This window comes from Polyodon spathula, chromosome 5, assembly GCF_017654505.1.
Source record: "Polyodon spathula isolate WHYD16114869_AA chromosome 5, ASM1765450v1, whole genome shotgun sequence".
NCBI lineage: Eukaryota > Metazoa > Chordata > Actinopteri > Acipenseriformes > Polyodontidae > Polyodon > Polyodon spathula.
Genome location: NC_054538.1, coordinates 28,245,041 through 28,258,191, shown reverse-complemented (window position 1 = coordinate 28,258,191; position 13,151 = coordinate 28,245,041). Strand labels below are relative to the sequence as shown.

General features: G+C 36.8%; 1 protein-coding gene and 1 long non-coding RNA gene across 12 annotated transcripts in view; one reads left to right on the top strand and one right to left on the bottom strand.

Annotated features, from left to right (window-relative positions):
• Positions 1-10,451, bottom strand: part of LOC121315798 — a 43,075-nt gene extending 32,624 nt beyond the window's left edge. The window contains exon 1 of the long non-coding RNA XR_005950319.1: positions 10,339-10,451. This is a non-coding gene — a long non-coding RNA (uncharacterized LOC121315798). The remainder of the gene's footprint in view (positions 1-10,338) is intronic.
• The window catches only part of LOC121315796 (triadin-like), a 97,246-nt gene that overhangs the window by 46,189 nt on the left and 37,906 nt on the right, over positions 1-13,151 (top strand). For 7 of the 11 annotated variants that reach the window (XM_041250223.1, XM_041250218.1, XM_041250217.1 and 4 more), the window contains 4 exons: positions 778-846; positions 4,404-4,439; positions 7,508-7,552; positions 8,660-8,701. In XM_041250223.1, the coding sequence (XP_041106157.1) occupies positions 778-846; positions 4,404-4,439; positions 7,508-7,552; positions 8,660-8,701 (192 nt within the window). The remainder of the gene's footprint in view (positions 1-777; positions 847-4,403; positions 4,440-7,507; positions 7,553-8,659; positions 8,702-13,151) is intronic. The other 4 variants (XM_041250219.1, XM_041250216.1, XM_041250215.1 and 1 more) reach the window with 3 other exon arrangements.

Here is a 13,151-nt window from a genome sequence, read left to right as displayed (position 1 = left end):
AACGGATTCAGATTTTAATTAAAACAGCAAGGGTGTCAGTGGGTGCATGTTTTGTAGGTTTTAATGTACTTTAATGATTGACAGTTTCAAGTTTTTTTTTTCAATAACATTCTTTATTAAGTTTTAGATTTAATAAAAATGTTAATATGATTTTGTAGGAAGCTGTTTTTAAAATGCATGTTTATAAAATTAGTTCAGATTAACTAGAACCTTTAATAGTGAAATGAATGAATAGTTGTCCTGAAGTATTATAGTTAAAGAGGTATCTAAAAATAGTGCAATTATTATTTACAGAGAATATAAATATCTTCTTTTAATGCTGAAAAAAAGTGTTAACCAAAGTTATAAAATTGTTGTAGTCCTATTAGCATGAATGTCCCTGGTTCATGTGATACAATTCTGTTGGTTCATTGGTTTTCTTTTTAATTAGAGATAAGCAGATTTGTGAAACACATTTGCTTTCTGGTTTCTAATCTGATATATAGCACAGTAAGTACATCTGTACCTGAAAGACAACAACAATAATAATAATAATAATAATAATAATAATAATAATAATAATAATAATAATAATAATAATAATAATAATGGGAATTAAATAAAGTTGTATATTGATTGAGATTGTTTTTTTGTTTTTTGCAGTAAGTGTAGGGCAAAATTAAAAAAAAATACTGAAAAAAACCCCACTAATTACATTTTAAAACAGAAAACAAAAATCTGAAAAAGTATCATGAATGTCAAACTTCAATTAATCAATGATCATCATTTATCCATTAGAAGAAGAACCTAAAAAGAAGCCATCCCAAGAACCTAGAAAGAAGCTGACCTCAGAAATTGAAAGATCAGGTAGGAATTTTTGATTAATTAAATATTACATTCTATTATAGTTGTGATTAGGGTTGCCACCTCCTGAGGTACAAAAAAAAACAGACAGTAACTAGGTGATCTTCATTACTCAAGTGGGGCATGGTCGTATCTTTCGCTCTTCTTGCTTCAATTAAAATCACGTCTTATCGAATAGCTATTTTACTGATTCTTCTCAGTTTGGCTATTTTAACTGTTTTATGAAAATGTACATATATTTTTGCACAATTGGTTTTCCATTGCCGAAACTAACTGTCCTAAATATACGTAGTTATTGCCTGTGGAGTGGTATATTTATTGAACATGACTTGAGTCTTCTTCAGGTTCATTTTCAAACCTGCTTTGATGCTAGCCTTGTGTAGTTCTTGTATTCTTGTTTGTAATTCTTCTGGGCACGTTGTAAATATGAAGATGTCGTCAGCAAATCGTATGTGATTCAAGTAGGCTCCATTAATCTTCAGCCCCTTATTTTCCCAATCCAGTGTTTTGAAAATGTCTTCTAGGGTGGCCGAGAAGAGCTTTGGGGAAATTGTATCTCCTTGACGAACTGCTTTTTCAGTCTTGATTTTGCAGCTGTTTTTATGGAGTCTTACTGTGGATGTTGCATTCTTGTATATGGTGCTGATAAAGTCTCTGTACTTTTTTATTACACTTACTTGTTTTTTTCAGAGAGCTTAATACAGATCTTGTGTAAACAGAGTCAAAGGCTTTTTCATAGTCAATGAATCCCAAACAAAGTTGTAGTTCATACTCATTACTGGTTTGAATCACTTGCCTTACAACTTGAAGATGATCCATTACGCTGAATCCACTCCTGAATCTTGCTTGGTCATTTGATTGTGCCGAGTCAAATTTATGTTGAAGTCTGTTGATATCTTGGTAAAGATTTTGTAGATTCTAGGAAGTAAGCTAATAGCTCTGTAGTTCTTGAGGTCTTCTTTATCTCCTTTCTTGAGAAAACGTATCATATATGTGTCCTCATTCAGATGTTTTCCTTACTAAATTTATTGGTATCCCTGAATAGATAATCTTCTCCTCTTTAAAAAATATGCTAAACATTTTAATGAACAAGATCTCAAACAAAATGAGTGGTACCCTGAAATGTTCTCCTTTTTATAGGTAAGCAGTACAACCTGAGATGGGGGAGTCTGTTGCTCACTAAGTATCTTGGTATCCCTGAATAGATAATTGTCTCCTCTTTAACAATAAGCTAAGAAATTTAATGAGCAACCCATCTCACAAGTTCAGTGGTACTCTAAATAGGGTTTATTTACAAACAATGCTGAATGACTAGATGGAGCATATGGTCTCTATTTTATACCAAACAATGATTTTCCTGAATGGTGAACATTTCGGGGTACCATTCTACTTGTGAGATGTCTTCTTCATTAAAATATTTAGCATATTTTTTTTAAAAAAGAGATGATTATCGATTCAGAGATACCAAGATATTTAGCAAGTAAGGGGTCTGGTGGAGGAAAAATGGGCAACACAATTCCCACCCTTAGTCTTACTAAATCATTTGTTCTTGGCATAATTTGTGCTGGTACTGTATAACAATTATTTTTAAAATGTTAAAAAAAATGTATAACAATACAGGATACAGGAAGTGCATTGTAATGAGTTTCATGTTAACACTGCAGGGTGTTCTGTAACATTTTTTAAAATTGATTTTACTCCAGCAAATAAAACAAGTAATTTTTACTTTAAATATCTTGATATTCATTCTTCTGTAATAACTAATAATAATAACAATATGAAGACAAGTCATGCAGAACAGACACTCTGCATATTAAATACATTTGTGATTGGGTGCAGGCCAGATAGTTTTCATTATCTAGAAACAGTCCATCAGACTGACAGCATTCCTGGAATAAATTATTTTACGAAACTGCAAAATCAATTTCTGTAAGAATATTAGAATTGTATTACCCAATTTTTTGTAATAGAATTATTTCTGAACATAACTCTATTCAGCCTTGACTCTGATGCACAGGAAATCCTTAATTACAATCATCTTGTCACAACAACAAAAATGTCTGGCTCTAAAAGTCACAAAAGAAATACTTAATAAACAGAAAATATCACAACTGATTTAAAAGAGAAATGAAATAGGTGCTCAACAGAACTTGTGTATAACACAACAGAGTTGAAGAGTTACATACAGAACCCACAGTATATTTTCCTAGAAGAATAAGGATTTCAACCTTCATTTCAAACATATGCTTAAAACATAGTTACCAATTACTAAAATTACACTGTAATTGCACTGTTTTTCTCATATGTGATGATGTATTAATTGAACTTTAAACACACTTGGACTTGTGTAATTTCAGAAGCTGTAGGCAAACATTTTGTAATTAGGCATGTTGTTGGATTGTAACTACACCGCACCATGTGTAATTACTGTGTGTTACATGTAATTACACTGTATTTATCTTTTAAATGCAGTGTTGAGTATGAGCTTATTTGAGATAAATTGTTCCCTTCAATGCATTGTGATGGTAGATTAGGTTGGGTCATAAAAGCCATGGTAAAATCTTAAAATCAGATGAGTTTTTGCATTTTATGTTTCAATCCCAAACGAGATTCATTTTCATCACTATTTTAACGCAGCGCAACATACAACATCTAGTTTGAGTCTGCAGGGGATAGACTACAGATTGAATCTGTAAAATAGTTGCACAAGTGCTGTTAGGATAAGGGAATTGTTGATTCAACAGTCTAACGGAAAAGTATTCAAAATAGTTTTGTATCCCTATAGTGAGCAAAATACAATGTTCTTGACAGAATTTTCAATGGGATTAAAACAACTAAGAATGTGTAAACCCTTTGATTTCATAAACTATCTGATGGGGCCTTAGTTAATTTAAACATGTATTTTACAGTTGTTCAGGACCAAGGTTGTGAATCAATGGATATGAAATTATAATAATAGGGTTAGGGGGGTCCCCAGGCACTACTCAGTCTTCTAACCTATGTGAGTCTACATTCATTTAACAAACCCTCCAATACATATTTAAATTGATTTAGCTGTTGACACAGACTAACAGGACAAGCTGTGAGTCACAGATAAGTGTATCTTTACATACAACAATGTGTCATCAAATTGTTTGAAATATACAGAACAGAACAATCAAAATGTTTATATTTCTGTAGTTAGTCCAGCAAGTAACCAGATATGCACAAAATATACTTCTAATGTCCTTCTTAGAGCAGGGAGCAATAACATATTACTACATATATTTATTTTCATATACTTTGTTTTGCTTCTTGTCAATATTTCTTATTTTCTCTTACAACTATTGTTCCCAAGAGCATAGATTAAATCAGCTGATCTCTTTTTGCTGCCCTCTTTTCCCTTACATACAGCTGCTAATTTACATCAGAACAGATTACTGTTCAGGAGTGCAGATTTTGTTGAAAAGAAAAAAAGACTTGAGACTGTAGTATGTTGCCTTAATGATGCATAAACAGTTTGCCTGGGTTGGAAAGTAAAATAGAAAAAAAATTATGACCATACTATCTTCTCTCAACAGCAAAAGATAAACCAGAAACTGGAACCTCCACAGCAAGTAAATAAATAATACATGTCATTTGAATCTGAGTCCCTAGTTGATGGAGTCTGCTTTGTTTTATTAATAAAGGCTGGCTTGACTGACTGATGTGAATGGGTTTAAATACTGAAGAACAATAGTGCAAAGATATGTGTTTTTAGGACACAGAGGCTGTATAAAAAGATAGTCATAACACTGTAAGTAGAATGTATGGACGCCATGGCCCTAACAAGTCAGCAATTTTGCAGCTTTCCATGCTTTTCCCATGATTATGCTATGAATGTACTGGTTAACCATGTTTTTTTTACAATGACTTACCTTACCTAGCTGTAAATTACCATAGCATGCCAAACCATTTTCAACATCTCACTGTAAGATTATCAGAGCATTGTTATACAGAGTTGGGACTTGCCCATTGTAGCTGAAGATGATCTGCAATAGGAAAGTACATTTTTATGTAGTAGTATAGGGCATGTTAGAGATGCTACTTTCATAACAAATGAATCAGTCATATCAACCTGATTCCCAAAAGCACGATAGGCAACAACTTTAAAGTGAAAACCATTTCTGTCTGGCTATAAGATAATGCCAAAAGGCTATTGTCTGGGACTCAAGTCAAGATTGGTGGTCTGTAAATACTGCTAGTCAGAAATTCATAAATCATACAGTATATTATTTTGTTCTTAATTATATTTTCTGTTTTTATCTTAAAAGCGAGTGGTTTAGTAAAAAAAAAAAAAAAAAATAGGACAAAGGATATACAGTATATCATAAAAATAGGACAAAGTATATATAGCATATATTGTTAACAATATACATCGATTTGCTCACAGTGCAAGTAAAATTGGCCCGTATGCATAAAACTTATCGTCTCCTTTATTATGCCAGTATAAGTATTTCATTGTGATGTTAAAATAACGTGCCCATAGAGACCACTTTTCTAATTAACATATTATTCGCCTGATTCATAATTGTGCAGTTAATTGATCCTTACTCACATCACAATTCACATGTGCCTCAGACCAGGTGTCTTAACGGTATAATTTCCTAGCATCATTTCTGTGTTAGAAACATGTATTTCAGCAAATAGTAATGATAAGGGTTAAAGCATTGTTTGTAATTGTAATTCACTGACTAACATTAACTTGGATTAAGTGTGTGGATCATAGGGTCCACTATGAAAGGCGCTATATAAAAATAAAGTTGATAATGATGATTGTTAAGGAAGGCTTTTTTTACTATTACTACTTTACTTACTGGATCCGATGAATACCAATCATATTATATATATATATATATATATATATATATATATATATATATATATATATTATTATATTATATATAGATATATATATAGTCGTTCGTAGCCTATTCATTGCACTAAGTTGAGAAAATGTCAGGCTTTCTTGTGCTTGTGTGGGTGGCACATCAAGAGATATCTTGTAAAATGATCCACCCAGAAGATTAAAGCCTAAGGCACACATGAGCGGCACAGCACTGCTGGGCATTTTTACTGTGCGATACCACTAGATTCACAGATGGTACTGCGCGGCAGACAGAAAAAATTGGTCTGGATTTGATTTGAGTGGCACCGCTCAGCGTCACCAAGGGATTAGCAGTATCGTCCCACTCTGATCTGTCCAACACCATATTAAAGCAATGGCAGCCGTACAGGTGGCAAAATGCCTTGTGTGGCGCACTGCGCCTGTCTGTTGCAGGCTTAAGAAAACCCCGCAGATTTGAGCTGGGACTTGCTCTGGATTACTCTTATGGTGTGATTCATAGGAGGTATCGATTTAACAGGAGCACAAACATTCACCTTTGCAAAGAACATGAACTGAAGCGTCTAAGTGCTATCAAAGTTGTCCCCATATTAATTAAAGTTACAAACTCACTGCATGATTTGGATTCTGATATTAGTGAGTTTTGTGGGTAAAAAAAAACCCAAAAAACATATACTATTTGTCTTTACTATATTGATCACTGTCCATGCGCAGAAAGCCAGTACTTAGCTTTATATATTTTTCATAGCATTCCATCTACCGATAGAGACAGCTTAAGTTATTTACAGTAAATATATATTTCATAACAAGCCTCCCAACATGTACATGCTATGGTGAAATATTTATTTCACCATTTCACAATAAATTGTAAGCTATGTAATATAGCCATAATGTGATGATGTAAACAGACGGTGTATGCTATTGATGTCTTAAGTAGGGGACACAGCTCATTTGCATACCTCTGACAATTGTTTAGTTACAATCTCTCGGTAACAATACATGACCGCAAATCACATCTAAACGCAATACTGGCCAGTAAAATAACCAGGCAGTAGTTTTATAAATCATGTGTTAAATACCACCCAATAGTTTATTTATTTATTTATTTTTAATGGCTGGAAATTAATTTTATGCATATGGGCCACTGTAGAATTTTTTTTTCTGTTACGAGGACTAACATTGTATCCATGTCACCCTGATAGAGGGACTCCCAGAGGTCAAAATGAGGCAGAGTGTCAGTGGCAGATCAGTGGCAGGGTTGAGCTATAACCCTCTGTCAGGCTGACACAGGTCAAATTGTATTTCTCGGGGGCAAAGAAACTTTAAATAAGCCCCCTTTCCTGTTCGGGCCCTGGACTACTGTGTTAATTATAAACTGTAAAAACGTAGTAATTATGTGTATAAACATAATACTGTACCTTATTTTGGGTAAGGTCAGACATGAATAAGATCTAGAATGCATTCCTGTATTAACATATGACACTATTTCGATGCATTTTGTTTAATCAGAATTGTAAAATGTGTTTTATAGAAACGCTGTGTAGTTTGAGCAACTACTAACTCTGATATACTATACAGAACAGTAATTAAGTTGCTATGCTGGAGTTTTGAAATTAGTGACAGATTATAGGCCCATTCTTAAGTAATATTTGTATGCAAAGCATTCATTTGTAATGTTTCATGAGCTGGAAAATCATGGCTTTGCATTTAGCACAATAACCAAAGTTAACATGTTGGGTGCTGGCTGCTGTAATTGAAATTTCAAGAGGATTTTTAACCACCTTTCATTTCATTTTTCAGAACACAAAGCCCAGGAAACTGCTCCTCCTTCTGGAAAAAAAACAGGTATGAATGACAGCCAAACTACTGTAGCACTTCCTAGATTCAGCATGCTTTTTTATAAAAGAGCAGCCAAATGTCATAGTAGTTAGCACAGATACATTTTGAACTTTAATCACGCTCAGTCAGTGAAGGTCAAAATTAATTGTGCCATAGAATCAGAGGTTTTAGAGCACAGCTGAACAAATATTTGCTGAAATAGGATGGAAATGTCACATGGCTGGGTAATAACCTACAATACATTGTCCAGGTATTTCAGGAACACCAGGCTTTACTCCAGTGGCACAAAACCGTCCATTTAAGTTTCAGGAAGAGGCACCCCTTAGCTATGTCTTTTGAGTGATGCATGTCTGTAATTGTTTCACACCAAATGTCTAAAAAAAGAAAACTAAACAACACATGGATATTTACAGGTTACAGTTACAAACTCCTTCAGTTTTACAGAATGGATCTAACTTTGGATTCATTTTAACTCTAAAAAGCACTGTGATTACTTCCCCAATGGTCTAATTATGTAGCTGATACCTAAAACAATAGACTTTGCAGTTATAAACTATATACAAAATAAATGCACTGGTATTTCTGGAGGGAGACTATAGTTCTCTTTCAGCCGCACAGCTGCACTAGGCTTAAAAAAAAAATACCAATGGGCCAAGATATTGTAGCTTTTAAAGAATGTTTACATAGTTTAAAACACAACATTTGATGTATTTTAGTTGTTTTTTGAGTTATAATATTTTATTATAAGTCAATTTCTGCCATGATGCTTGGAAGATAACCAAATTAATTTCTAAATACTTTGGCTACTATCGTCTTAAGATGAGTCCTGTAAATGTAGAAATCAGACACCCTGTTAGATCCAAGATACTAACCTTAAATTGAAAAGGCAAGCCATGAATCCTTGTCCAATGTAATCACGCTACACTGTTAGCTCAATGACTCAGCAGACATAGGTCTGCAATTACTGTAATTATTATTATACGTAGAAAGAGCCAACAAGGGCCATATATAGCACCACATTATCATTTGCAGAATGTTTGAGCTCATTTACATAATTTGGGTGTTCTAATTTGTTTATCCTTGGTAAAATGTCTGTTACTTATTTATATCTAGCAAAAAGAAAACAGCCTCCTAATAGACCAAAGGAAACAAAAGGTAACAGAGTATAGCTAAGCTGGTGCTCATGTATTGCTATTTCGATAGCTTGCATGTTACAGTATTAAGACTTGGCTAAGGTGGCTGTTTTGAATGTTGCCATTAACAACACTCTGCTAAGTTTATATAGATATTTGTTTTTGTTTTTATATATATGCATTAATAGCACTGGGTCTGTGTTAGTAGCCTGGGGTTAAATGTAATGGATTCATGTAAAATAACTTGATGGGTGTTACTTATTTCCCAAGTGAAGCCAACCACTGGAAAAATGCACTGGATAACAGTATGACAAATGCTTACTGGTACTCTAATATATAAACGTTTTTTGTTATTTGCTTGCTGAAAGAGAGAGCTGACAGCAAGGTACTTACAGTTAGCTGGAAAAGCATGCCATTATTCTTTTTTTTTTTATTTAGTGTCACAAAGGTGAGAATTTCTATAAATGTATTCAAAAAGCATTTTGTATAACAATTAAGGTGAACACACCCCAATGGCGGCTGGTGGCCAAGAAAAATGGGGAGGCAGAAAAAAGGCAGGCGGCTTAGGATTCCCTTAAACTCCCAGAATTATTGTATTCGGACGGACAACACTTTTCATATTATTATTATTATTATTATTATTATTATTATTATTATTATTATTATTATTTATTATTCAAAGTGACTTATGGGTGTTACAGGGCAGTACAGGATTACAATGCAAGATTAATATTTAAATACAGTATCGTTTACATTAAGGGCAAACAATACTACTAAAATACAACATGAAATAGGATGCAACAAGTTACGATTACAAGAGGTTATATCTACAATTACATACTTGCAGCACAATAGTGCAAGGATAGTGCATTAGCAGAGGATCCAGTAACATGGTGAGTTTTCCCAGTTTATAACAATAAAGATGCTATTCCAGTATGCAACAGCAGAGGGAACAGAGACAATATCCCTTTGAAAAAGAGACCTAGGGCCAGACCAATCAAGGTTATTACTTAACGAACGAGGACGTGAAAGCATTCGCGGTAATAAAACAAAATAAGAATGCCAAGCAAAATCTGGCAGAACCAAAACACGCCCTTTACGTCCTTGAAAAAGCAGCTATCGCTTGTTGGTGACAAGTGGGTTGAGAAGGGAGAGTGGCTTGCTAACGCCCAACCAAATCTACTCAATTCCAGCTACAAATCACATTGCAAGACTTTCGCAGGACCAGCTTTTATAGTCAACCTCGAACTTGGCGAAAGCTATCACGTATTATGCAAATAGTAACAAAAAAATAACACTTAACATTCTGATATTTGCAAAATAAAACAAGTACATGCCTCAAGACACTCCACTGACCTCATATATCGAACACTTGCACATAACAGTGAATAATTTAAAATTAATAATTTATAGTATCAAATATTATTATATGTATTATGCCTATTATTATCATAATATATGTTGTGTTTGTTGCACCCTTAAACAAAACACGCACAAGACCATTTTCTTTACTTTTTTTTTTTTTTGCCACAGTTCGAGTTAAATGTTTAGTAAAGCAATATATATATATATATATATATATATATATATATATATATATATATATATATATATATATATTATTTAATACATACAAACAATAAACTCTTTTCTACTCACGGAGAGCTTTGCGTGGAGCAGTGTCTCTTTCAGTGATGGTAATTCTTTTTAGATATATTTTCTTTTATTTCTTAACTTTGTAGTAACCTACGACCACAGTACTTTTTTTTCTTTTTTTTTTTTTGTCTACGGACATACTCGCAAGTCATCTCTGACGTCACCTACTTGAAATTATTAATTTCTTAAAGGCACAGTGCTCCATTACATTGACCTTCGATCAAACTCAAGGCTAGCAAATGTAAACAAACTAGAATACTAATAAAGCACGTATTAATGTTTTAACCACTTTAAAGGTATTTACTTTTAGTTTTTAACATTTGGTTACTCTTGTAAAGTACTTCAACATGCAGGCCTACACAAAAACATTACATGAAGCCCAAATTCTCAGCATGTACATACAAGCCCACCGTTCCAGTACAAGGGAGCACAAATTTTATTTTGGCTATACCATGTCAGCATGCCAGCGCAGGTAATATTTAATTAGCTTATGCTTGCTAAAAGATTGTTCCCCTTCTGCAACTGTGACTGGGATTGTGCAGACAATGCAAAGGGCTACACAGCAATTTGGGAAGACAGGATGCAGCTTGAAACTGTGGAGATCCAAAAGAAGCAGTGAACTTTCACCAAGGTTAGCTTTGTGGATGGCCTTTAAATGTATCATTTCTTCCATCAAGTCTTCTGAGACACATGGTTTGTACTGGGCCACAAACTGCTTGGTTTTGGTTTGCAGTTCATTCTCTGATACATCTAAGTTTTGCCACAGAAAATAAAAAGACTGATTAATATCCATGGCTGCTTATATCTTCTTGTGATCCCAGCAATAACAGAATCAATTATATTATAAAACACATTTCGCCTAAACTCCTCTGCAGTTTCACCTTGTTCACCATCAGGCAAAGGGTCATCCTTTTGTTTCATGAAAAGGCCTGGGAACTGCTTTGCATTTTGCTGGCTGTGACAGGCTGATGAGTGGATAGAGGCCCATAGACAGACTTCAGTTCAAAAATATAATAATTTTATTATAAATAAACACAAAATAAAAGGGCATAAGGGCGAAAATAAAGATATTTAAACACAAATAACAAAACAATTATGTCCCTTGGGTGGGCTGTTTTGGTGGGCGGTGGTGGGCGGGGTTGATACCGGAGCCCCCAAGCCTTCTTTGCTTGAGGGGGCCCCGGATCTCCAAGGTAGTACGGCGATGTTGTCATGGGACCTGGACCCTCCAATAGATGCAGTGCTGGAGGGCAGGCAGCAACCCCGGACAGCGTGGGCATGGCCTCCTCAGACGGCGTGGATCCCCCTAGCAGCGCCGGACCCTCTGGTGGCATTGGACCCTTTAGTGGCACTGGACCCTCAGAGGACGGCGGCCCAGCTCCCTCTGGTGACGGAAGCGGGGAGGGCGGCCCGGCTCCCTCTGGTGACGGAAGCGGGGATGGCGGTAGCGGACCCTCGGCAACCCTAGGAAACAGAAAGGAGACACCAGCAGTCCCAGGCGATGCAGAGCAGCAGGCAACCCCAAGCGATCCAAATGTGGCATCCCTGAGCGGTGCAAGGCAGGCATCCTTGGGCGGTGCAAGGCAGGCATCCTTGGTCCATAGCTCCTCCCCTCTGGGTTCTAGGAACGGCGGCTCCTCCCTCTCTGCCTCTCGGGACAGCGGCTCCTCCCTCTCTGCCTCTCGGGACGGCGGCTCCTCCCTCTCGGGACGGCGGCTCCTCCCTCTCTGCCTCTCGGGACGGCGGCTCCTCCCTCTCTGCCTCTCGGGACGGCGGCTCCTCCCTCTCTGCCTCTCGGGACGGCGGCTCCTCCCTCTCTGCCTCTCGGGACGGCGGCTCCTCCCTCTCTGCCTCTCGGGACGGCGGTTCCACCCCTCTCTGGCTCTCGGGACAGCAGTTCCACCCCTCTCTGGCTCTCGGGACAGCAGTTCCACCCCTCTCTGGCTCTCGGGACAGCAGTATCACCCCTCTCTGGCTCTCGGGACAGCAGTTCCACCCTCTTTGTTGGAATGACTGGGGCATCTCCCTTGTCTACCGCCAGGTAATTAATGACCATGAGGGCAACTTCTGGAAAGGATGCCGGGTGATGATGTTCCTCCCACTTTTCCCACCTCTCCCCATCTCAACACCACAGCGTGTTGATAACTATGGAGAAGTCGAGGAAGAGGTCTGCCTCAGGGTGCATCAACCAGTCCCATATTTCCTGGGATGGTGGTGAAGGTGGTGGTGCTGGAGGTAGTGGAGTGGCCCCTGATGCCCAGGGTGAAAACTGCACCTCTTCCTGGGCCTGATTGTAGGGGCATCCTGCCCAGTTTTGGCCGTCCTCCTCACAACAGCCACACCAGTTTGCCGGTGGCACTTCTGGGCAGGACCTCCATCGGTGGTCCTCCTTCCCGCCCCAGGAACACCAGGGGAAGAGGCTGGCCGGGTCCTCCAGCAGTGGCTGTTGTTGCAGCAGCTTACATTTATTTGGCTGCTGCATCTCCTGCCTTTGCCGCTGTCTGCTCTTCTTTCCCATTTTTTTTCTAATTTATTTTTCTTCTTTTTTTATTAAACTGTCCCAAAAATTCAAAAAGAAAAAAAAAAGAAAAACCCTGTAACCCTGCTCTGAGCCTCCTGGAGGCGCTAAATCCCTCTTCTGACACCAAATGTGACAGGTTGACGAGTGGATAGAAGCCCAGAGACAGACTGCAGTTCAAAAAAATAATAATTTTATTATAAATAAACACAAAATAAAAGGGCATAAGGGCAAAAATAAAGATATTTAAACACAAATAACAAAACATAGAACAAAACTTACAAAAATAAAGATTTCC